General features: G+C 44.4%; 1 protein-coding gene across 1 annotated transcript; it reads right to left on the bottom strand.

Annotated features, from left to right (window-relative positions):
• Nucleotides 1-1,547: 1,547 nt before the first annotated feature.
• LOC121534618 (dynein light chain Tctex-type 5) lies at nt 1,548-3,257 on the bottom strand. The gene is made up of 2 exons (XM_041841192.1): nt 3,127-3,257; nt 1,548-2,361 (listed from the first exon to the last, which is right to left on the bottom strand). Exon 2 carries the CDS (start codon nt 2,347-2,349, stop codon nt 1,639-1,641), a length of 711 nt encoding a protein of 236 aa, XP_041697126.1. The 5' UTR covers nt 2,350-2,361; nt 3,127-3,257; the 3' UTR covers nt 1,548-1,638.
• Nucleotides 3,258-27,530: the final 24,273 nt, after the last annotated feature.

Here is a 27,530-nt window from a genome sequence, read left to right on the forward strand (position 1 = left end):
CATTGACCATTTTTGAATTCTTTGACAATTGCTTGACTTTAATCAGAAAATACAATTGTTTGCGCTTTTTTGCCCCATGAGCTTAACATTTGTACAAGAAGCACGATGTTTGACAATGGCGTTGGTGAAATACAATTTAATCCACAAACCAGTGTTTGCTATACACGAGTTGACATTCTGGCCCTAGGATCTAGGACTTTATCAGTGTTCATCCAGGCGAACTAGCCACTTTCATGCAACAACTTGGATCTATGCTGAACAAAAATATAAATGCAACAATTTCAAAGATTTTACAGAGTTATATTTCATATAAGCAAATCGGTCTATTGAAATTTCATTAGGCCCTAATCTATTGCTTGCACATGACTGGGAATACAGAAATGCATCTTGGTCACAGATGCCTTAAAAAAAAAAAAAAGTAGGGGTGTGGATCAGTATCTTGTTTGACCATTTGGCTCATGCAGCGTGACATATCTTCGGAGTTGATCAGGCTGTTGATTGTGGAATGTTGTCCCACTCCTTTTCAATGTCTGTGCAAAGTTGCTGGATATTGGCAAGAACTGGAACACGTTGTCGTACACGTCAATCCAGAGCATCCCAAACATGCTCAATGGGTGACATGTTCGGTGATTTATGCAGGCCATGGAAGAACTGGGATATTTTCAGCTTCCAGGAATTGTGTATAGATCCTTGCGACATGGGGCTGTGCATTATCATACTAAAACATGAGGTGATGGCAGTGGATGAATGGCACGACAATGGGCCTCTGGATCTCGTCACAGTATCTCTATGCATTCAAATTGCCATTGATAAAATGCAATTGTGTTTGCCTATAGCTTATGCCTGCCCATACCATAACCCCACTGCCACCGTGGGGCACGCTGTTCATAATGTTGACATCAGCTAACCACGACGCCATACTCCCTGACCCAAAAAATAAAAAAACTCTGGTCTGATGAAACCAAGATTTAACTCTTTGGCCTGAATGCCAAGCGTCACATCTGTCTGCCATCTGCCCGGTACAGTTGAAACTGGGATTTATCGGTGAAGAGCATACTTCCCCAGCGTGCCAGTGGCCATCGAAGGTGATCATTTGCCCGCTGAAGTCGGTTACTACGCCGAACTGCAGTCAGGTCAAGACCCTGGTGAGGACGACGTGCACGCAGATGAGCTTCCCTGAGACGGTTTCTGACAGTTTCTTTAAAACAATGTTTCTGGAGGCTTATGAAATAAACAGATTCTCTGGCAACAGTTCTGGTGGACATTCCTGCAGTCAGCATGCTAATTGCACGCTCCCTCAAAACTTCACATTTGTGGCAATGTGTTGTGTGACAAAACTGCACATTTTAGTGGCCTTTTATTGTCCCCAGCACAAGGTGCACCTGTGTAACGATCATGCTTTTTAATCAGCTTCTTGATATGCCACACCTATCAGGTGGATGGATTAACTTGGCAAAGGAGAAATGCTCACTAACAAGGATGTCAACAAATTTGTGCAAAACATTTGAGAGAAATAAACCTTTTGTGCCTATGAAACATTTCTGGGATAATGTATTTCCGCTCATGAAACATGGGATCATCACTTTACATGTTGCGTTTATATTTTTGTTCAGTATAGTTGTTGCCAGTGCGTATGACTCACTCACAATAAACCCCATGGACTATGACCAAGGTGAAAAGAGAATGGTTTTGGAACATTGCAACTGCAAAGTCATCATGTTGTGAGTCCCAAAGACAGCGACTGGCCACTCGTAGACCCTGGTTCCTCTTCTGCCCCACCACCACCTGACACACCAGCTTGTACCGCGGAGGACTGATCTCTTTCACTTTACTCTTCACCATGTCTGACAGAATCTGGCTAAGATGGCTGCCTGAGGCTGCGTTATAGCTGGCCCCATCCAAATAACTATCCAACATGGCTTGCACAAGCTTCTGTACCTTACTGGCTTTAAAAAGACAGCCATTCTCTGGTTCAGTCTTATAGGTGTTCTCTAGCTGGACAGGCTGATGGAGGGGCAACCCAGAGAAACTGACCCGACTGCCCTGAAGCCAACCGCCAAAAGAAAAGCGCTTGGTCAGGGCGACCAAGTCCCGGCGCATGAAAGGGGAGTTAGGGTTGCTGACATTGGGGCTCCTGGATGAGGACTTGATAGGGGGGAAGCCCCTCGGGAGTAGAGGAGGGTGCCTGGGATGCAGCTGCTGCTGTTGGTCCCTGGACAGGGAGCTGCGGAAGATGGAGATGGAGCCTTGGCGGCTCTGGCGAAGCCTCTGGGAGCCCCATGGTTCCATGGCCTGCTGGTGACACTGGGCCAGAGTCTCCTGGGAGAGAGGGGGCTGCTGGGTCGTCATTTCGAGCCAAACCTGAAAGAGTGCACTGTACTGTACAAGGATGCAGTTGGTTGCCGGTGCATTCACTTAATCACATTCACTTACATCCCTGTCATTTGCCAGAGGAATCAATCTGTCTTGAACTATGGATTTTTATAGTGCTGCCCTAAGTCTTGTCTATCATGTTAGTAAACATCTCCCTTTCTGCATGTGGAGAATGAAAATAGCCTTTACATCAACTGTAAATAAGACACAAAGAACACCATGTGACCAGTTCTTTCTGAATTTACATAATCCACAGCATTTTGGTTCACGTAATTGGCTGTCCTAAATTTAACCCTTTTGCTGATTCCATCCAACCCTAATACCCTCATGAGAGTTCCTATCAGCATCAGCATGATGGCTAAAATACCGTCATTTACAATTTCCACTCGTGTTTATCAGTAGCTTTAAATAACATATATAAAGCTAGGTATGTGAGATTAAGGTCAACTATTCAAAGGACAAGCGCTGAAGCATACAATAGTATGTGAGAAAATGTGCTCTTTAAACAAACCAAAGGGAAATAGTTTCAACATACAGTATGACGTCATGGGGAAAATATGTTTACTTAAAAAACGAGTTATGTTGCATGTCTGTCACACTAGATACAATCACATTATGTAACCTACAACCTTCCTCTTCTTCAAATGAGTCAACCATGTAGCCAGTAGCAAACAGTGGCTATACCACACCCCCAGAAATGACAAAATACTGTGACCACAACAAATAACGACAGTAATATTAGTCTAACCTTACCTTTTAAAATCACCGGAGAGACTACTGTATGATGATAAACTCTCCCGTAAAAGCTTGGTGACTCAGACACCCGCTCCTGTGCATGCTAAGGAAAGTTATCAGGCGAGCACTGGCCAACCCACCAACAGGAGTTTTACTAGTTTGGTTTCTCAGCAAGCCACTGTGGGTAAATTATTGTCTTGAATGCCAGTGCAGGTCAGCAAATACAACAGGCTGAGAGCTAAGCAATCATTCCCTGGGAGAGATGTGCAGTCTCTGGCTTACTGCCACGTCCTCTGCTGTTGTCATGGCAAATTGTTTTCTTCAACCTGAACAGTGACCTTCTGAATCAATGGGCTTGTCTGTGTTTGCTGTCCTTGCAATCATTCAATTAAGCAATAGAAATACAAATGGATGAATACGACAGTGTCAACAAATGAAATAGTGAAAAGGATCAGTCATTTAATGTTGGTATTTCATTGCTATGTAATCTATAGCATTGGTGTTGGAGACACCATTTGCTTTGGACTATTTGATTTTGAGATCCATGCATGATTAACAGGTGTCCTTCCCTATAGTACCATGGCTTTGTATTTATGTATGCATATAAAATCATTTGGGTTGGCCAGAATGGTGATGTTATACACAGAGATTAACAGAGACCCATGGAAGATAGTTTGTATGATGTGGACTGAGAATCTAGCTAACTCGAGAGTATCTCTCTCGATTGCATGTCTTAAAAGACATCCAAGCAGCTGAACTGGGGTACCAGCGGGTGATCATCAAAAGGCATCTGCCACCCATGAAGAGAGAGAAAGCTAAATGTGCCATTCCAAATGCTTAATTGCAACGTGGCTTTAGCTTTTAATTTCAGTGCATATAGAATTATACGACAGTGCAAATGAGAATCCTCTTAGTGGCGAAAATGTTTTCTTCTAACCAGAAATATCCCCAAAGCATGAGAGTAATTCTGACATCCGTCTGTTTAGTGTCTAGGGTGTTTAACATTCTGACGTCAGGGGAAGAGTAGAAGGGCAGAAGCACTAATGAGCAGAGCACCGTCTAATTCATTTCCCTAATTAACAATGTTATCTCCTCACAGTTGCAGGTACTGTACTGTACTGTACCAGGCATATACCTCCTTCCTATTTTCAGGACTGCAGAATAGATCTGAGGACTCCTGGAGGGATGAAGGGATGATGGGATGATTCAAGGATTTGCTACATCTTACAGTATCATCTTCAGATGGAAACTGGGGGTTTCTTCTCTCTCTCTCTCTCTCTCTCTCTCTCTCTCTCTCTCTCTCTCTCTCTCTCTCTCTCTCTCTCTCTCTCTCTCTCTCTCTCTCTCTCTCTCTCTCTCTCTCTCTCTCTCTCTCTCTCTCTCTCTCTCTCTCTCTCTCTCTCTCTCTCTCTCTCTCTCTCTCTCTCTCTCTCTCTCTCTCTCTCTCTCTCTCTCTCTCTCTCTCTCTCTCTCTCTCTCTCTCTCTCTCTCTCTGGTATCTAAAAATATCAGGTTATCATCCTAACAGTGAAGTGGTTATTGAGCTATAACTGTAACCTTGGCAAGCCTGGGCATGTCTGTTGGTGGAAGCTGATAGAGATCAATAACTCTGGAGTTGAACAAACAGATGAGAGAGGTTGATGACTACTCCTTTGAAGGGAAAATATTTGTATAGCTACAGGAACTTTTCTGTTAGACGTTGAAGATCTTCTAAGGTGGGATTTTGTTTGCTTTTGCCTATTTTGAAAAGAGGGACATAAAAAAAATGGTTACAGTTTAAAAGCAATCTATCTGATGGAGTGGGATGTAAGTAGCCTGGAATCCAAACTGATATGTGTAGCACTAGTCTGGTTTAACCAGGCTAGATGGTAAGAGGTATTGGCTCCAACCACTTAATGATACGTTTCTATGGCCCATTCGCCAAAAGACTGTAAACAAGCAGCCTGTAATGACATGGAATCACCAGCCAGCCCATTGTGTCACTAACAATAGACCCTTAGGCTCTTCAGAGCTGAGTTTGAAACCTTCGTCTAGTCCTGATGGATCAATATTTTACAGTGTTCTTTCCACCCTTTCATTCATACATTGGTCATTTGGGAATCCAAATCAATAACCTTTTGTTTGATACTCAACATAGCTGCACATTGCTGTTGCCAGAGATTAAGTAACTTGAATTGATTTGAATTCTGCATTTTAATAACTGCCTTCACAAGGTCATTTTCATAGAATTTTACATTTAAATACTGGGGAAGATGAACATGAGGTTTCTATATACTGACATACTTTGTTGCATCTTGACACAAATAAACTTCTCTCCATGTTGCATAACTTACCCTTTTGATATAAAGTAAATGCAAAGAAAATCACTAACTAGGCCTATGAAGCAGAACTGTAACAGCAGCCAAACCAACTAACTGTTTTTATCAAACTGAAGAATTCTGTTGCCTTGAATTATTCATCTTGAATTAAGATGATGCATACAGTGCATTCGGAAAGTATTCAGACCACTTGACTTTTTTCACATTTTGTTATGTTACAGCTTTATTCTAAAATTGATTAAATAGTTTTTTTCCCTCATCAATCTACACACAATACCCCATAATGACAAATAATTTAAAAAACAAACAAAAAAAAACGTCAATATAATATTTACATAAGTATTCATACCCTTTACTCTGTCCTTTGTTGAAGCACCTTTGGCAGTGATTACAGCATCGAGTCTTTTTGGGTATGACACTACAAGCTTGGCACACCAGTATTTGGGGAGTTTCTCCCATTCTCCTCTGAAGCTCTGTCAGGTTGGATGGGGAGTATCACCGCACAGCTATTTTCAGGTCTCTCCAGAGATGTTAGATCGGGTTCAAGTCCGGGCTCTGGCTGGGCGACTCAAGAACCTTCAGAGACTTTTCCCAAAGCCACTCCTATGTTGTCTTGGCTGTGTGCTTAGGGTCTTTGTCCTGTTGGAAGGTGAACCTTCCCCACAGTCTGAGTTCCTGAGCGCTCTGGAGCAGGTTTTCATCAAGGATCTCTCAGTACTTTGCTCCGTTCATCTTTACCTCGATCCTGACTAGTCTCCCAGTCCCTGCCGCTGAAAAACATCCCCACAGCATGATGCTGCCACCACCATGCTTCACTGTAGAGATGGTGCCAGGTTTCCTCCAGACATGACGCTTGGCATTCAGGCCAAAGAGTTTAATCTTCACCAGACCAGAGAATCTTGTTTCTCATGGTCTGAGAGTCCTTTAGGTGCCTTTTGGTAAACTCCAAGCGGGCTGTCATGTGCCTTTTACTGAGGAGTGGCTTCCGTCTGGCCACTCTACCACAAAGGCCAAGGGGTCTGAATACTTTCCGAAGGCACTGGATTTCTGCTCTTTTAATCATGGCTTCTACATGACCTCTGAGGTATACAATAGACACCATTAAAGTGTGTTGACAACCAACAGTGATTGGATGTTTGTATCCTGTATTTGGACCTTTCTGCAGTAAGCTGAAGGATTTCAGCAGCTATTCATCTGTGCTATTTTTGGCCAGGGTGCCATCCTCTCACATGTGTCATTACAATCTGCTTGGTGAGGTACCTGGGAGCCCATTTGGAGAGCCTCTATTGGAGAGATTCTTTCTGGTAAAAAGAAGAAACACACATATTTGCTGAGTCCCCTAAGGAGAGCAAAGCACCTGTTTCAAAGCTCTTTCAAAGCTTGATGTTATGTATTTCTGTCATCCCAATACAGAAGTCCTAGTATGTGCTTTTGTATAATCATGGCATGCTACTACTTTATATTCAGGGAGGATCATTTGAATGTCAAATGCAATATTGCAGAAGTAAGTTCAATGGATTGTATTTGCATGTGTCCCTGTATTTATAACTTTGTAGAAGAGATGTAATCAACTGTTCAGAACTGACCAACCTGGTCAGAGAAAGATTAAAAAGGGAAGAAAATATAGATTCCAAATGTTTATTAGAGACAGGAAGAATCAACAAAATAACCTCATAACTGTTTGTGGGATATGTTTGTACCCACATGGTTCCTTGATATGTGGGGATTTTGTTTTTAATTTTGGTCTGTATGCCAACTGATTTATTTGTGAATATGCATTGTTCTTTACATTGCATTTGTGCCCTCCCTTGTATTTCTATTAGTTTCGTTGGATTGAGTGCTAACTGAACGTTGTTTTTATTAAATGCTCTTGAGCAGGGATTAAATTGTGTTTTTTGTTGGTAGTGGAACTGTATTCACTTCACTCTTCCACATCCTAGTAACTCCCATATTCCCCCTTATGTGATCACTGCTTAGCTCAAGTGCCTGCAATCAATTTATTCTGAGTCGGCCTGGGATTCACTGGCTGATGTCATAGATGTGCCAGTAACTACTCCAGTGGCCCACAAGGACTGAATCACACAGGGAGAACAATGTCACTCTGGAAGACCACAGCAGGATGTGCTCTGCCTTCTCATTCTGAGATCCTTCCCTCTGTTACTCATCAGAACAACAGAGGAAAACCTAGCCTCCCTTTCCCCTCCTGATTAAAACGTTTTAGTCATTTAGCAGATGCCTTTTCCAGAGCGACTTACAAGAAGTTACACGAGAGGAGTGAGGTTTGTGTTTATGTGAAAGATAAAAACAGTTACCAACAACCCCACTCCTCTCTGATTATAGCTTTTCCCAAAATTTATCCTGGACCTGTTTTAGAATATTTTATCACTCCTCTGTTTTGACTATTCTACTTCCATTCCTGTCATTATTTATCCCGGCTAGTGATTAGCATGGCTTCCTAGTATGACAGCATCCACAGAAGGATATGAAAACCACCTCGCCAGGAAGTTAAACATTTGGAAAAAGTCATTCAGACATTTGGGTCTGTGGGTTGGAGAATGTTCCTAATTATTAACTTGTGTTTTCCCAGCCACATGGCAGCTCTGGGAAAGGCAGCCAGATCAGGGCCTTCTATTGTGGTGTTAGGTGCTTTCCTTACAAAAGCAGGGTCTATGTGGGTGGCTGGGAGTTGGTCTGGACTGGGTGGGTGGGTGATGGAGGACTGACTGACACTAGCTTCCTCCGAACAGAGGTGCTGCTGCTGGGCAGGGAGAGGCCAGCCAGATAAGCAGCCATTGTGAGGAAAGGAGGGTCAGAGTCGAAGATTTTGAATGCTTTTTTTCCCCCTCATAGAAGACACATGGAGGCCATGGTGGATTTCTTCTGGAGGCATGCGGTTCATCATGTGAGGGAGGGAAATGGGAGTGAATGACTTCATTCATTTATCATAGAAGAGTGAGTCAGCAGAGAAGTAGAGCAGCTCTAGTAGGTGTGCGTCCCAAATGGAACCCTATTCCCTATATAGTACATTAGTTCACTATGTATGTATAGGTGTGTGTACAGGTCCCCTGTAGCTCAGTTGGTAGAGCATGGCGCTTGCAACGCCAGGGTTGTGGATTCGTTTCCCACGGGGGGCCAGTATGAAAAATGTATGCACTCACTAACTGTAAATCGCTCTGGATAAGAGTGTCTACTAAAATGTAAAATGTAAATTGACAAAACAAGACAAATGTGATGATAATTGGGGCGGCAGTGGTTAGTAAGCCGGTGACGATGAACGCCGAAGCCTGCCCGCACAAGGAGGGGAGGCAGCCTCGGCCGAAGTCGTGACAGTTCCAGTCAAAAGTTTGGACACACCTACTCATTCAAGGGTTTTTCTTAATAGTGAAGACATCAAAACTATGAAATAACACATATGGAGGTGTGTTGGGTCATTGTCCTGATGAAAAACAAATGATAGTCCAACTAAGTCCAAACCAGATGAGATGGCGTATCGCTGCAGAATGCTGTGGTAGACATGCTGGTTAAGTGTGCCTTGAATTCTAAATAAATCACAGACAGTGTCACCAGCAAAGCACTCCCAAACCATAACACCTCCTCCTCCATGCTTTACGGTGGGAAATACGCATGCAGATATCATCTGTTCAACCACACCGCGTCTCACAAGGACATGGCAGTTGGAACCAAAAATCTCCAATTTGGACTCCAGACCAAAGGACACATTTCCACCGGTCTAATGTCCATTGCTCGTGTTTCTTGGCCCAAGCAAGTCTCTTCTTCTTATTGGTGTGCTTTAGTAGTGGTTTCTTTGCAGCAATTCGACCATGAAGGCCTGATTCACACAGTCTCCTCTGAACAGTTGATGTTGAGATGTGTCTGTGACTTGAACTCTGTGAACCATTTATTTGGGCTGCAATTTCTGAGACTGGTAACTCTAATGAACTTATCCTCTGCAGCAGAGGTAACTCAGGGTCTTCCATTCCTGTGGTGGTCCTCATGAGAGCCAGTTTCATCATAGCGCTTGATGGGTTTTGCGACTGCTCTTGAAGAAACGTTCAAAGTTCTTGAAATGTTCCATATTGACTGACCTTCATGTCTTAAAGTAATGATGTACTGTTGTTTCTCTTTGCTTATTTGAGCTGTTCTTGCCATAATATAGACTTGGTATTTTACCAAATAGGGCTATCTTCTGTACACCCCCCCCCCCTACCTCATGAAGCTTGTTGAGAGAATGCCAAGAGTGTGCGAAAGTGTCATCAAGGCAAAGGGTAGCTATTTGAAGAATCTCAAATATAAAATATATTCTAATTTGTTTAACACTTTTTTGGTTACTACATGATTCCACATGTGTTATTTAATAGTTTTGATGTCTTCACTATTATTTTACAATGTAAAAAATAGTAAAAATGAAGAAAGACCCTTGAATGAGTGTCCAAACTTTTGACTGGTATTGTAGTTTAAGATGGTTGGGGTGAAATTGACCACATTCACGTTATTGTTACATTTGGGCAATTCCACGTTAACGGAATTGCGCTGAGACTCAGATTTTTCACTTAAAATGTATACCAAACAAAAACCATTGATTTCAAAGTTTAAATATCTTTGAATTAAGATTCAAACATGTCTGCAAAAATAATGGATGTGTCAGCTATGACATGACACCTTGAGTTTGAAGAAATCTATTTTGGTTATTGAAGTGAAGTGGATTTACACCCGGTAACAGAGTTGCGGTAACGGAATTTCATCATGGGTCCCTGATCTGTACTACACAGAAATGCATAATTATGGATATGAATGTCATTATCTTCATGGTGATGTATCCTAAATAGGTACACAAAGGTAGAAATATGCTATATCCTCCTTTGCATATTTGGGTATTATTCTACACAAATATTAACCTGAACCAATAATGGACGTCTATGTTTGGGCCAAATGAAGTCCAGACATCTGTGGACGTTGAAATCAAGGCTGGTCTGGACCAGACTGAAAAACGACATCTGTGTACTTTGAAATCAAGGCCAGGGCGGACTGACCAAATTTCAACTACTTCATGGATGTCCAGTGTCGGCCGGTGCACAGTGGGTGAGGATGCTGGTTACAGTAAATGGAAAGAGAGGGGGCTCATGGGTAGGTGTCAGTAAGAGCTGGGAGAGGTGACACTAATTGGAGAGAGAGAGAGAGAGAGAGAGAGAGAGAGAGAGAGAGAGAGAGAGAGAGAGAGAGAGAGAGAGAGAGAGAGAGAGAGAGAGAGAGAGAGAGAGAGAGGGGTTGTCCAGACTTTTAACACTCTTGCTTTGACCACCAAATGACAGAAAGAGAAAGAAAACAGTTATCAGCTGAACATAATAGTATGGGAGGAAGGGAGGCCAGTAGCAGGTGACCCAACTGTGGTTTGCTATGATTTCCCATTGTAGCCAATTCAATTGCAAAATTCCATTACCGATATTTCAGAAATTCCTTTACCGATATGATAAACATAATATATATAAATAAAAACACTACAACTAATTGATATCTCTACTATCTATCTCTACTTGTTACGTCTGTGAACATCCACTATCCTCCCTCCTCATGAGGGAGAGAAATTTGAAAATATCTTAAAGATGCAGTATGTGGGTTTTTGGTAACAAGGCATTGATTCTTAAACTTACAGAAGGCAGGAAAAGTATCTTAAATGAAATGTTGATATTAGTTGGCAGGGGTATTTTTAATACCTTTTAAGACTTTAAGTCTGTTAGATGTTTTCCATTTGTTTGACATGAAATCAAAGCTTTTTCTTATTCCTAATTTCTAGGATGGAAAATGGTTGGAAAATGTATACATGCCTTAATTTCTTAAAAATAAAGACTAATTTGACATGCTCCTATGAACTTCAGATGTTGGTGCTCATGGCTCCTTTTACATGGAAATGAGCATATGTTAAAAATTGCTTTGTTGACTGACTATCTGCACTATCAGTTGCTGTCTTCATAGTGTGTAGAGCACTCAAGGCACGGTTTAAACTCTACCCCTCCATTTTTTAGTCTGTGCATTTTGATGTGTCAGCAACAGCAACTATTTGCCAAAGACATTAGGGGATTAGATCAGTATTTCACACTATGTGTCTCCACATTAATCAAGGGTGTGGACATGCTGTTCCAGAAAGTCTTATCGTCTATGTCATCAGGGAGAAAAGTATTCAAAGTAGTGCTTTTCCTGATAAACAAATATTGGTCTAGACTGTAGATATATTGTATGGTGTTGTACATATGCTGATAAAGGTATATACTGTAGTACTGTACATACTGTATTGGAGGATGACTTAGCTATATGATATTTATGATCTTTATGATCTGTCTGTCCAATGCTTGATCATTTCAAAACTACAGTAGGCTACAGTAAAACAATGCATCAGGTTGAATTGTTAACTCTAAAATTGCTTTTTTTTGTCTATGTAATTATGCGTTTCTACTACGGTCACCGTCACCTGCCAGTGAAAGTGAGGCGTTGCAGAGCTGATGGAAGGTACTGCAACATGTGATAGAAAGTACAGCACCAAATGCATCCCTCAGACTGTTGCTTTGTTTTACATGGGTGCAGGTCATACGCCTTCTCTCAGTACATGACTTCCTATGCACCTGGTAAACAGGATGTAACCTGATGATCTCCACAAGCAACTGCACAACCACAATAGTCTGATGACTTATTCAACACTATAAATAGGTATTCTGGGACACTAGGTGGGTTTGTCTCTTTCAGAAAGCATGCATTATTAATAAAAAATATTTACTTATCTCTGGCAGCTACAGTCATTTGGCATCTGGATAGTAAGTGTATCGCTGTGAGCGTGACACGTGTAGAAATGTGACCAGCATTCACAATCAGATATTATGTCTCCAGAGGCCTGGTTTGTGTTTCAAATGGCACCCTTTTCCCTATATACTGCACTACTTTTGACCTGGTCTGTAGGGCTCTGGTCAAAAGTAGTGCAAAGTGTGCCATTTAGGATGCACACCAGCACTGTTTCAGGTGAAGCACTTAGACTGACTGTTACTGACTATGAGAGAGGCTGTTAAGTAGAGGGTCTCTCGTCTGAAAGCCACCCTTTGTTTTTTGTTTGGCTTGTTGTGTTTATTGGATATCCCGAAGAGGCTGTAACGTTTACTAGGCTCTAATTCAAAGTCATGTCTGTCTAAGAACCTAATAGCTGAAAAAGACGTCTCAACCCGAACAATTGCAGGTTCTACATCAAAATGGGCTAATGTGGTGTAATGCAAAATAATACCATGATGCTAAATGTGAAAGTAAACCGTTTTCTTTCTTTTTTTTTTTTTAAATGAATGTATTTTTTCTGTCTTTCTTCCTCAAACAGCCATATGCTGTGTGCCAGAGAGAGATTCCAGACGACTAGGTAAGGGGGAATTCCCACACTCACTGTTGATCATTCCAACAGACTCCCTCCCTCCCTCCCTTCCTTTTTCCCAGCTGAACAAAGTTCAGCCCAGATCAGAACAGTTCACATTACAGCTATGTCTCTGGCAGTAATTTGTGCTCGGGAGAAACAGGCAGATTTATTTGTCTCTAATTGTTATATTTTGGGAAGCGATAAAGGGAATGTCATTTTATTTAAAGTACAGTCAGGAAGTTCCTCCCGTGTATTTCCCCCTTAACCTTACATCAGGGTTTATAGAAACAGGCAACGTCTTGTGAGTCTTGGGATTTTTGCCTTTTTGATCTAGAAGAAATTTCCAAAAATCATAAAGATAAATGACTAACGTCTGATGGATAGACTAAACACAAATAAAACTTGAGCGACAGTGTGTTACTGCATGGCATGCCAGTAAGAATATAGGTCCAGACAAAGAAATCCAAGGACACCATTTTGATGGATGGTGTTCTGGGAGACCTCACCACTTCAATGTATACGAATAAATCACTTATACTAGGCCTATTCATCGAAGACACTGTTAGATAAGGCGAGTCAAATCATCTCCAATACCAATCTTATCAACGAGACTATTGATCAGATACTGTATGTAGGGCAGGCCTATAATTATTGTGCCATAATTCAAGCTGTGTGCATATGCCAACAGTACTTTTTGGACTTGTTATTTCAAGCCTGTTTGTCACGACTTCCTCCAAGGCTGCCTCCTCTCCTTGTTCGGGCAGGCTTCGGCGTTCGCCTTCACCGGCCTTCTAGCCACTGCCGCTCCTCATCTCATCATTCCATTTGTTTTGTCTTGTTTATTACACACACCTGGTCAGTACCTGTATAAGTGTTCCCTCTGCCCCCTTGTCTTTGTGTGTGTGATTGTTTATTGTGAGGATAGTGAAGCTCGGTGGAGCTCCTTGTATTTTGTATCGCCGGGATGTTTTCCCCATGTGCCTTGTTGGTTCCAGTGCGCCTGTTTTGCGCACTGGACTGTTTTGATGCATTTCTGCGTAATTCTGTTTTTTTCCGGAATAAATCCTGTTATTCTGTGATTTACCCTTCTGCACCTGACTCCTTCAACTTACCCATCACAGAATCACACACCCGAACATGGAGTCAGCAGGAGAGGAGCACCTGCCTGGGGTCGTAGCACGGGTCCGGGAGCATTCGACTATGCTAACCAGCTTGGGAGAAGCGATGGATCGGGTTCTCCAGGTCGTCCAACGCCTGGAGAGGAGAGGACCCGATCTTTCGGGACAAGCTGAGCGACCGGATCCAGCCACCCACACCCCAGCACCCAGAGGGATTCACATATCTCGACCACAGGATTTTGACGGGACAGCTGCCCTCTGCTAGGGATTCCTCCTACAAATGGAATTATACTTCTCGACCATCAGCCCGGCTCCATCGGAGCGGGAGAAGGTGTCCGCCCTCATCTCCTGCCTCTCGGGGAAAGTCCTGGAGTGGGCCAACGCGGTCTGGAGTAAAGGAGGAGCCGCGTTGGACAACTACCGGGAGTTCGCTCGCCTCTTTTGGGCCGTCTTCGATCACCCGCCCGAAGGTAGAGAGGTGGGCGAGCGGCTGGTCCATCTGAGGCAGGGGACAAGAACCGCGCAGGACTTCGCCCTGGAGTTTCGTACTCTAGCGGCTGGGTTCGGGTGGAACGAGCTGGCCCTCGTCGACCACTTCCGGTGCCATCTACAAGAGGACATCCGAAGGGAGCTAGCCTGCCGGGACACCACGTTGTCTTTCGATCAACTGGTGGACATGTCCATCTGGTTGGACAACCTCCTGGCTTCTAGAGGACGTCGTGGAAGGGGCCTGCCCGTGGAAGGGGCCTGCCCGTGGAAGGGGCCTGCCCGTGGAAGGGGCCTGCCCCCCCCCCCCCCAACCCAGATCACGAAAGGACGACGTTCTTTTGGGTCTGGAGGCGGCAGGCAGGGCACTCTCACGGCACCCCAGGTATCGAACACCCACACTCGTTCAGAGCCCTCTGCTGCGTTCTGTACCCTACACATCCACTTTCCGGATAGTTCCCCAGTTTACACGATAGTTCTCCAGTGTAAGGCGCTGGTCGATTCAAGCGCAGCTGGGAACTTTATGGACAGGTCATTTGCACATATTCTAGGCATTACATTGGTTCCCCTATCCATTCCACTCCCCATCAGAGCACTTGACAGTCGACCATTAGGGTCTGGGTTCGTTAGGGAGGTTACAGCACCAGTCACTATGGTTACACACGAGACTCATCGAGAGCAAGTCATTTTCTTTATTATTGAGTCTCCTGATTTCCCTGTTGTGTTAGGTCTTCCCTGGTTAGCACTACACAACCCCACCTTTTCATGGCCGCAGAGGGTTCTCACCGGGTGGTCACGAGAGTGTTAAGGTAGGTGTCTAGGTGTTTCCATTGGTGCAACCACGGTGGAAAATCCAGACACTACCTCCACCGTGCGCATTCCCCCCGAATACCTCAATTTGGCGCAAGCGTTTTCAAAAACGCAGGCAACCAAATGACCACCTCATCGGGCAGGGGATTGTGCGATAAACCTCAGGGTAGACGCTGTGCCTCCCAGGAGTCATGTGTATCTATTGTCACAGGCTGAAACGGAGGCTATGGAGACATACAACTCCGAGTCCCTGCGCCAGGGGTTCATACGTCCCTCCACTTCACCCACCTCCTCAAGTTTTTTTTTGTGAAGAAGAAAGACGCAGGTCTACCTCCTTGCATTGATTACCGAGCACTGAACAAGGGGACAATACGTTATAGTTATCCTCTACCCCTCATTCCATCTGTGATCGAGTCAATGCATGGGGCGCGCTTCTTCACAAAATTAGATCTCCGGAGTGCGTACAACCTGGTGCGTGTCCGAGAGGGGGACGAGTGGAAGACAGCATTCAGCACAACCATGGGGCATTACGAATACCTGGTGATTCCTTACGATTTGATGAATGCTCCATCCGTCTTCCAGTCCTTTGTGAACGAGGTGTTTCGGGACATGCTTGGTCGCGGTGTAGTGGACTACATCGATGACATTCTGGTGTATTCCACTACGCACGCTGAGCATGTGTCCCTGCTTCGCAATGTGCTGGCCCGACTGTTGGAACATGACCTTTATGCCAAGGAAGAAAAGTGTCTGTTTTTCCAACAGTCCGTCTCCTTCCTCACATACCGCATTACCACCTCAGGTGTGGAGATGGAGGGAGATCGCATTCCAGCCGTGCGTAATTGGCCGACTCCAACCACGGTTAAGGAGGTGCAGCGCTTTATTGGCTTTGCCAACTACTATCGGAGGTTTATCCAGGGCTTTGGCAAGGTCGCAGCTCCCATCACATCACTGTTGAAGGGTGGGCCGTCCCGGCTCCACTGGTCTGCTGAGACTGACAGGGCCTTCAGTAACCTGAGGGTTCGGTTCACCTCAGCCCCGGTACTGGCCCATCCCGATCCATCATTACTGTTCGTAGTGGAGGTGGATGCGTCCGAGGTAGGGATAGGCGCTGTCCTATCTCAACGCTCGGGCACGCCACCCAAGCTCCGCCCCTGTGCCTTCTTCTCCAAGAAGCTCAGCCCGGCGGAGCAGAACTACGACGTTGGTGATCGGGAGATGTTGGCTGTTGTCCGAGCCCTGACCGTGTGGAGGCACTGGCTTGAGGGGGCAAAACACCCTTTCCTCGTCTGGATGGACCACCGTAACCTGGAGTACATCTGGGCAGCGAAGAGACTGAACCGTCGCCAGGCAAGGTGGTCCCTATTCTTCACCCGGTTTGATTTTACCCTATCGTACATCCCGGGTACGAAGAACGTGAAGGCAGACACACTGTCATGGCTGTACGACCTAGAGGAGAGGCCAATAGACAACACCCCCATACTCCCAGCCTCCTGCGTTGTGGTGCCGGTAGTCTGGGCGATGGACGCGGACATAGAGCGGGCGTTACGCACAGAGCCATCTCCACCTCAGTGTCCAGCTGGGCTGCAGTACGTGCCTTCTCTTGTCCGTGACCGTCTGATCTATTGGGCTCACACGTCCCCCTCCTCTGGTCACACAGGTATCGGTCGTACAGTGCGCTGCCTGACCGGAAAGTACTGGTGGCCTACCTTGGCTAAGGATGTGAGGGTGTATGTCTCCTCCTGCTCAGTGTGCACCCAGAGTAAGGTACATAGGCACCTCCCAGCGGGTAAGTTACAGCCCTTACCAGTTCCACAACGGCCATGGTTCCACTTGTGTATTGGCTTCCTTACTGATCTTCCACTCTCTCAAGGTAACACCACCATCCTGGTCGTTGTGGACCGCTTTTCCAAAGCCTGCCGCCTCCTTCCTCTGCCCGGTCTCCCCACGGCCTTCCGGCACTACGGGGTGCCAGAGGACATAGTGTCTGACCGGGGACCCCAGTTCACATCCAGGGTCTGGAAGGCGTTCATGGAACGTCTGGGGGTCTTGGTCAGCCTGACCTCTGGTTTTCACCCCGAGTCTAATGGGCAGGTGGAACGGGTGAATCAGGATGTGGGTAGGTTCCTGCGGTCCTACTGCCAGGACAGGCCGGGGGACTGGCCGGTGTTCTTGCCATGGGCCGAATATGCCCAGAACTTTCTCCTCCACTAACCTAACGCCATTTCAATGTGTTTTAGGTTATCAGCTGGTTCTGGCACCGTGGCATCAGAGCCAGACCGAGGCTCCTGCGGTGGATGACTGGTTTCGCCACGTGGAGGAGATGTGGAACGCTGCTCACGTCCACCTCCAACGTGCCGTTCATCGCCAGAAGGCCAACGCTGACCCCCACCGCAGTGAGGCTCCGGTCTTTGTACCGGGTGATCGGGTTTGGCTCTCGACCCGGAATCTGTCCATCGGCCTGCCCTGCCGGAAGCTGAGCCTGTGGTTTGTGGGGCAGTTCAAAGTCCTGAGGAGAATAAACAAGGTTACTTATAGGTTGCTACTCCCTCCAGATTATCGCATTAACCCATCGTTCCATGTGTCTCTCCTCAGGCCGGTGGTGGTTGGTCCGCTCCAGGAGTCTGAGGTGCAGGAGGTCCCTCCGCCCCCTCTGGACATCAAGGGGGCCCCGGCGTACTCCGTCCATTCCATCCTGAATTCAAGGCGTTGGGTGGGGGGCCTTCAGTACCTCGTGGAGTGGGAGGGGTACGGTCCAGAGGAGCGGTGCTGGGTCCCGGTGAGGGATATCCTCGATCCCTCCCTGTTGCGGGATTTCCACCGTCGCCATCCGGCTCGCAATGCTCTGCGTCCTCCTGGTCAACCCCGAGGCCGGTGTCGGCGCACTGCTGGACCTGCGGGTCAAGGGGGGGTACTGTCACAACTTCCTACGAGGCTGCCTCCTCTCCTTGTTCAGGCAGGCTTTGGTGTTCGTCGTCACCGGCCTTCTAGCCACTGCCGCTTGTTTATTACACACACCTGGTTCATATCAATCAATCAATCAATCAATTTTATTTTATATAGCCCTTCTTACATCAGCTAATATCTCGAAGTGCTGTACAGAAACCCAGCCTAAAACCCCAAACAGCTAGTAATGCAGGTGTAGAAGCACGGTGGCTAGGAAAAACTCCCTAGAAAGGCGAAAGCCTAGGAAGAAACCTAGAGAGGAACCAGGCTATGAGGGGTGGCCAGTCCTCTTCTGGCTGTGCCGGGTGGAGATTATAACAGAACCATGCCAAGATGTTCAAAAATGTTCATAAGTGACAAGCATGGTCAAATAATAATCAGGAATAAATCTCAGTTGGCTTTTCATAGCCGATCATTAAGAGTTGAAAACAGCAGGTCTGGGACAGGTAGGGGTTCCATAACCGCAGGCAGAACAGTTGAAACTGGAATAGCAGCAAGGCCAGGCGGACTGGGGACAGCAAGGAGTCACCACGGCCGGTAGTCCCGACGTATGGTCCTAGGGCTCAGGTCTCTCAGTTGGCTTTTCATAGCCGATCATTAAAGAGTTGAAAACAGCAGGTCTGGGACAGGTAGGGGTTTCGTAGCCGCAGGCAGAACAGTTGAAACTGGAATAGCAGCAAGGCCAGGCGGACTGGGGACAGCAAGGTGTCATCATGCCCTGGTAGTCCTGACGTATGGTCCTAGGGCTCAGGTTCTCAGAGAGAAAGAGAGAACGAGAGAATTAGAGAGAGCATACTTAAATTCACACAGGACACTGGATAAGACAGGAGAAGTACTCCAGGTATAACCAACTAACCCCAGCCCCCCGACACATAAACTACTGCAGCATAAATACTGGAGGCTGAGACAGGAGCGGTCCGGAGACACTGTGGCCCCATCCGAAGAAACCCCGGACAGGGCCAAACAGGAAGGATATAACCCCACCCACTCCGCCAAAGCACAGCCCCCGCACCACTAGAGGGATATCCCCAACCACCAACTTACAATCCTGAGACAAGGCCGAGTATAGCCCACAGAGGTCTCCACCACAGCACAAACCAAGGGGGGCGCCAACCCAGACAGGAAGATCACGTCAGTAACTCAACCCACTCAAGTGACGCACCCCTCCCAGGGACGGCATGAAAGAGCACCAGCAAGCCAGTGACTCAGCCCCTGCAACAGGGTTAGAGGCAGAGAACCCCAGTGGAGAGGGGAACCGGCCCGGCAGAGACAGCAAGGGCTGTTCGTTGCTCCAGCCTTTCCGTTCACCTTCACACTCCTGGGCCAGACTACACTCAATCATATGACCTACTGAAGAGATAAGTCTTCAGTAAAGACTTAAAGGTTGAGACCGAGTCTGCGTCTCTCACATGGGTAGGCAGACTGTTCCATAAAAATGGAGATCTATAGGAGAAAGCCCTGCCTCCCGCTGTTTGCTTAGAAATTCTAGGGACAATTAGGAGGCCTGCGTCTTGTGACCGTAGCGTACGTATTGGTATGTACGGCAGGACCAACTCGGAAAGATAGGTAGGAGCAAGCCCATGTAATGCTTTATAGGTTAACAGTAAAACCTTGAAATCAGCCCCTTGCCTTAACAGGAAGCCAGTGTAGGGAAGCTAGCACTGGAGTAATATGATCAAATTTCTTGGTTCTAGTCAGGATTCTAGCAGCCGTATTTAGCACTAACTGAAGTTTATTTAGTGCTTTATCCGGGTAGCCGGAAAATAGAGCATTGCAGTAGTCTAACCTAGAAGTAACAAATGCATGGATTAATTTTTCTGCATCATTTTTGGACAGAAAATTTCTGATTTTTGCAATGTTACGTAGATGGAAAAAAGCTGTCCTTGAAACAGTCTTGATATGTTCGTCAAAAGAGAGATCAGGGTCAAGAGTAACACCGAGGTCCTTCACAGTTTTATTTGAGACGACTTTACAACCATCTAGATGAATTGTCAGATTTAACAGAAGATCTCTTTGTTTCTTGGGACCTAGAACAAGCATCTCTGTTTTGTCCGAGTTTAAAAGTAAAAAGTTTTCAGCCATCCACTTCCTTATGTCTGAAACACAGGCTTCTAGCGAGGGCAATTTTGGGGCTTCACCATGTTTCATTGAAATGTACAGCTGTGTGTCATCCGCATAGCAGTGAAAGTTAACATTATGTTTTCGAATAACATCCCCAAGAGGTAAAATATATAGTGAAAACAATAGTGGTCCTAAAACGGAACCTTGAGGAACACCGAAATGTACAGTTGATTTGTCGGAGGACAGACCATTCACAGAGACAAACTGATATCTTTCCGACAGGTAGGATCTAAACCAGGCCAGAACTTGTCCGTGTAGACCAATTTGGGTTTCCAGTCTCTCCAAAAGAATGTGGTGTCCAAAAGAATGTCCCCTCATCAGTACCTGTATAAGTGTTCCCTCTGCCCAATTGTCTTTGTGTGTGAGGATAGTGAAGCTCGGTGGAGCTCCTTGTATTTTGTATCGCCAGGTTGTTTTCCCCGTGTGTTTTCCCTGTGTGCCTTGTTTTTTTCTGGAATAAATCCTGTTATTCTGTGATTTACCCTCCTGCGCCTGACTCCTTCAACTCACCCATCACACTGTGTGCCAACTAATCTAGCAATATAGGCCAACTGTATTGCACTGATCCACTTGATGACCCGCAGGCATTGAGCAAGGTACAACAGCTAACTGTAAAACACATTTTGACATGTTAGTTGGATAAGACAACAGGACTTTCACCACAGGGGCGAGTTTAGGTCTAGTGACGGGCATTTTCTTAGTCACTTAATGAATTGGGGGAATTTGATAAGGAACTTGATAAATAACCCAGACATAACAAACGCAGCAGACACATCAAAGAGAAGGCACATTTGTGTGGGAGGGGACAACAAGGTATAATTGACGCAGCAGAAAACCCATACAGTTTCTCATCCTGTGGATCTCCCCACAATGTCTTCCTCCTCATGTTCAAACTGGGCCTCTGTAATCTCTCTAGTGATGAGATGGTCAGGGGTGTCAGGGGTGTTTCAATCCACCTAACTGGGGCTGTCCCAGGTCTACCTCCCCTCCCCTAGCCAGAACTCCCCAGCATAATCTACCTGTGGGTTTATGCACTTACTGTAATTTGTTATGGGTAAAATGATTATGTCTTCCCCGAAAACATAAGGCAATGGGCAAATAAGGAGACCTTATCGTCATACCAGGATATAGAGAGAACACTTTCGAAGGGCAATAGAAACTATCTCTAGTCATTACGTTCTCCATCGAGATCAGCCTGCATAATCTTGTCAGTTGTTTCAACTACTATAGTAAGATAAAACACAGATACTTGTTGTTTACAATGTTTTATGGGAGTGGAGATAAGTTTGGTATTTACTGTCTCATTGTCTGGTAACTTTGCACCAGGGGGTTAATTGCACCTCTGGCATGTGTACTGTACCAGTCTAGTGTGTCTCAATCTTGATATATATATTGATACAAGCTGATAGTGTGTAGGAATACTTGACGTGGCATATGACTATCTAGCTTTAAAACAGCTGTGACATGTAACTCTATTAGTAAGATTGCATTCAATTTGTTTATTTCCTTCTGCTATTTCTCTTGGTTTGATTGGGTGGTATATTTAGAAGGTGTCAGAGCCTCAAGCGCTCTATGTATAAATGTGTTTACTTTTACCAAGAAGCTTGGCAAGATTAGTGACTCAATTACTTATCATTACTTATCTACTCATTAAACTGCTTGCATTATGACAAGTAGCAAAAATAATTATACAGGTAAATGTGTGTTCTAGGTCTATGATCAAATATTATGATGGGGAGATAGATTTTGTCACTTGAATAGGAAGATTGCATAGTCCGTTTAGTCAGTTTAACTATCCAGGAATTACACCTGATAGTTAATACATTCAGGTACTGTCTATACAGACCTATTTCGGCAGACATTTACTTGGTATTTACAGTTCATTACAACATACTAATGTGGTGCTATATATCATGAGTATCCCCTAATCCTTATGCATATTGTTTTTAGCACAGAGTGCTTTTCTCTGTATTCCTCTTAGTCCTGCACAGTGTCAGCACAAGCTAGTGATTAGTCAGAGAGCTCCCTCTCACCCAAGGTTATTGGAAGTCATCCCTGTGGAGAGAGATCCTCATTTAGTTTCCGGTCATATACTCCGGCCTTTATTTTAACAAACCTAACCGAATGTCCACTCACCGTTGTAGTGCTCGCAAATGTTACGTTTTATAAACATCATAGAACCATCTTACAGATCATATTTGCACTTCTCAATAAATAGCAGACAAAATTGGATTGCATTTGAGAAATGTATGCTCTCACCATAAACCAATGGACGGTGAATCTTTCTTATAAGTTTGGTTTATAATCAAGTTAAACAAAACAATATTTATAAATAGGATCGGGTCAGAAGCATGATATCTTAAATCGTTCCTCTTCCTGATTTTTGTGGGTCTTAAAACCCCCCATTAGCGCTTCATGAAATTGTCACTTTTTCTCTTGTTTTTAAGGACACACCTCAAATGTTGCCACCCCTCCCTCCCACTAAAGCGCAAGTGATCTAATGTTAGATGGATAAATTGCAGAACCTGGCGTTAGGGCTGGAAAATGTTTTTACATGACGAAATTGCAAACAAACGTATTTGACACCTGCGCCATAGCTCCAGCTGAAAATAGATCATGCACAGACTATAGACACTCTCATTATCCCCCTACACATGTACAGCTGGCATTTCAGCCATGAGCCACTCACACTCCTCAGCCAGCTCTACTCAGCCCAAGCTGTTGAACATGAACCGGTGTGCTGGAATCATTCCACTACATGGTACCCTGCCCTACACTTTAGTCACTGTCACTAGCCAGCTACCACCTGGTTACTCTACCATGCACCTTAAGGAGTCAGAATGCTTCAGTTCGGCTAGCCAGACCGAAAGAGTGTGCTCGCATACTCCCATAAAATACAGTCGCTTGAAAAACTAGAAAAAAGCGGCAATAGTACTGTTTGTTCATTTTGAGACGCCGTAGCCAGTATACTTCCTCAAAATAGTCAGAATTTATCTTAAATAACTCAAGAAATCTTTCATTAATTTTAACGTTTTTGCCGAAGAGATCTTAGTCGTGCAATTTTGCAATTAAGATTTTGGTGCAGTATTTCTCAATGAAAAAATTTGCATGAAAACGAGTCGTCTTTCGTTGAACGAGAACAAATACTTCCCTACTGTTGACCAATCACTGACGAAGGGGCGTAGACTTCTGCTTCCGATCTTCGGTTTGCCTGTAGAAAAAACCCTCACCCGAAGTCCAAAACGAACAAAAACGTCACTAAATGTCCTCATAATATATGCACGATCTCTTCCCAACTGTTTCGGCTGGGAAGCATGCGGATGCGTTTAGAGGCTGCTGCCCTATGTACATAATCATGGAACACTGGTCACTTTAATAATGTTTACATACTGTTTTACCCATTTCATACAGTATGTATATACTGTATTCTAGTCAAGGCATATCCTATTTAACTATTGCTGTACATGTACTATTCTTCAAATATACTACATATTCTATCCATCTACTGTCCATATTGTCTATACATACCATCACATATATATACTCTGGACTCCAACATTGCTCGTCCTAATATTTCTATATTTCTTAATTTCATTGTTTTACTTTTTAGATTTGTGTGTATTGTCTGGATAAGAGCGTCTGCTAAATGACTAAAATGTAAATGTAAAATGTTGTGTATTGTTAGATATTACTGCACTGTTGGAGCTAGGAACACAAGCATTTCGCTACACCCGCAATAACATCTGCTAAATATGTGTATGCGATCAATACATTTTGATATGATTTATTTTATTGTATTATGTAAAGCAGAGAGGCAGTCACATGTCTGTTGTTGATGATGACGATTAATGCCTGGGCTTGCAGATAAGCCTTCACCATAAGATCAATAGATTTTACAGAAAAATGCTTGGTGGCCTAAAGTGATGAGCCTGTAACTTACAGGACTTGAATGTCTTTGGGAAGGATATCCATGTAGGGAACTCTTGGAGAATTATAGTCTCACCAGATATTTACTTTACAAACTTTAGCCTAATTGAAGTTACAACTATTGTTATAGGCTTCCCAAATGAACCACAATAAACTACAACCTACTCACATGCGTAGCTGTGCTGGCTGCACACGCTGTGCAATTAAGGCCTAGCGTGACAATCTATTCAGTCTCCCACACACTTGGGAGGAGCCTGTACGTAGAACAGGATGTGTTGCTATGGGAAACACATCCAGGCCTATAATCAGGTCCGGGGCCTTCTGAGTGACATCACCAAGCGTCAATCCATATTTCTATCCAATTCAATTCAATTCTATCCATCTCTTAGTCTCTGAGTTGTCACAGACCCTGGCCTGGCCTTGCTCTGTGTGATGTGTGTACAGTGAGGCATGTGATGATCAACCTGAGCAATCAGGTTCCCACCCCTTCATGAGGTAAAAGGATGATGTCTACATCTGCAGTCACTGTTGTACATCCAATCAGGGGAGGAGGGGGGCTGTGACGCAAGTAGAGTTAGGCTAAGGATGACTGTTTCCTCTGCTCCTGGTTGCTCCTGTAGGCACTTGTAATTTAAGTTGTAGTCCACTGTATTGAGATAATATAGCTCCCATATTTTTCTCTATACACCACTACATTTATTTGCTCTGCTGAGGTACAGTTTTACATAACATAAATGTTCAAACCACCTAAAATCCCCCCCCTCCCTTGTGTGATATTATGATAGAGCTGTCTAGCACCCACATATATCTACACAGTTGCAAGTGTAAAATAAATGCTGCCTAGAGCGTAAGTGTGAGACTTTTTGTCCTTGTTATGTACAGAAACACATACAAACAAGTCTCCCATGCTGTTCCAGAGAAGGAGAAGTGCGGAAATGTAATCACCTGGGTGAGACATGTTTACCACGGGAGGGAGAGAACGTTTTCCTCAGAGACCCCTCTGAGCTGCCCCCACCACACCCCACTGAGTTTACAGTCTGGAAGTGTGAGACGCTTCAGATTGAGGGTCACTTCCCAAGTGAAATAACACATTCGGAGGCTCTCTATGGCTGATGACCTCTCTCATGGTGGTGTGAACATCTCACAGCTACAGTCTCAGGCTGTTACGGGCAGGTGGGGGTTGGCCTTCCGAGCGGCACAGAGTCTGCCTTTGTGATTTACAAGATATACTGTAGTTGGGGAAATAGCTTGATCACACTTTTTTGGGATAGTCCGGATTTTCAATCTGTAGATGCTCTACAGATGGTCAAACTATCTGTTGATAAGCAACTGCTTGCTAAGGTTACGGTTAGGGTTAGGGTTATGTTTAGAATAAGGGTTAGGGCTAGGGTTAGGGTTAGGGTAAGGGTTAAGTTTAGGGTTAGGATAAGGGTTAAGGTTAAGGTTAGGGTTAGAGCTAGGGTTAGGGTTAGTAGATAGTTAGTTCAAATGTTACTGATAGTATGTCGATAGTCTGTAGATCATCTACAGATTAAGTATCCAAATAAAGCGTTACCAATAACTTTGTTTGTGGATGATAGCTCTTTGATGCTTTTTTCTTATTGTCAGAGTGTACTGATAAAGTGAATTTTAGTGCGGTGGTTGGAATATTTTGTAATAACCGAGGTATGATGACTCACAACTGCCTCTCCACTCTTGGAAGTGCAAACACCCACACAATAGTTTAATCAAACAGATGCAGGCTATCACAGACTATTGGGTGTTGTTTACCTTTTATGGTGTCTGACTTTTCCAAACTGTTGTTTGTGGATTCTGGAGAATCCAAAATGTGCCATGATAGGTGTTTTGCAAGTAATTAAATGAGAGGTGTGAGTATTGTTAAGTCAATGGCTTTTTGGGGCAACAAGTTACACATGTGGGCCTAATGTCCATTTGATATTTTTTTCTTCATTTCATCATGAAAACATGCAGGGAAGAAATTCTGATGTGGTTGTCTTGACATCAGTAGTTTGGTCACCAGCTGTATGTTCCTCACTCAGCAACATAAATCTACAACCAACAGAGTCCACAAGTGACACATAATTGCCAGTAAGTATAAGTAAAGTACTGCAGTATGACGCAGTATGGTGACACATATTTATATCTGTAGAACTAATGGACTTGTCCATAACCCAGATACCACTGACTTTTTGAATACTCATAAAGCAACAAAGAGGCCTGGGCATTGTTGTTCACTAATTTACTCCAAGTAGGGAAAGGATGGCGGGGTTGAAAAGTAATAAAGGGGAGTATATATATATAAAACATGGGGGATTGGAAGTGATGCAGACAATTACATTGATAGAAGATACAATCTATCTGCAATATTAAGCTGATCCATCCCTCAGAAGAAAAAATAATATATATATATATGGCACACAGATTTTCCCTCAGGTGGGACACACGGTATCCAACGCTAGCAGAGAGAAGAAGCAGGCTTTCGTGTGTGTACCCCTAATCTTCTCTTACTTCAAAACCCTGCTTTTAGCACACGCAATAAATTGCCTTTTCATGTGTTCAATTCATCTGTATGAATGCTTATTAGTTAACTGACCTTCAATTCCTGAAATAGTTTAATATGAAGTCACAAAGCAGCTTTTTAGCATTCATAGAAGGCTTGTTTTGCATGCTTATTGAATTCTAAAATACACTTATCTACATTTTAGTAGATAATAATTGAAGCCACTGAAAATGTCTGTGCCTCTTCCCTTGAATGATCAAGGGGATTCATTCAGCTGGGTCTTTCATGAAAACAGTTGACAGGTTTAAAAGATTTAGAGAGACATTTTACACATGAAAATAGCAGGGAGCAGTGAGCAATTTTATCCAATGCAAATTCCAAATACGACAACTCGCAATTGCATTGTGTGCATCGCCCCAATACTGAGCCCCTGCCAGGAATTCAATAGTACAATGTCATAGAAGTGACATTTAGGGAATGTTTACCGAACACCATAACAGTCTTGTTGTCATGTGTCTAATATCTTACTAATGTTCACAACAATTAGATAGCCATGAAATAGCCTCTGTCTTATTTGTTAAGAATGTGCCAGGCTGCCAGCCATAGAGAGAAAGAGAGATAGAGAGAGCGAGAGAGAGAGAGAGAGAGAGAGAGAGAGAGAGAGAGAGAGAGAGAGAGAGAGAGAGAGGGAGACCCACTGTGTACCTTACTGTACTGTAAATCAAAACCCCAAGCCTGGAGGAGAGGGGAAAATAGTCCTTCGCCCTCAGAGCAAACCATCCAATCAATATATTCCTGACAGGCGATCGATGCTGCCT

This window comes from Coregonus clupeaformis, chromosome 21, assembly GCF_020615455.1.
Source record: "Coregonus clupeaformis isolate EN_2021a chromosome 21, ASM2061545v1, whole genome shotgun sequence".
NCBI classification, from domain to species: domain Eukaryota; kingdom Metazoa; phylum Chordata; class Actinopteri; order Salmoniformes; family Salmonidae; genus Coregonus; species Coregonus clupeaformis.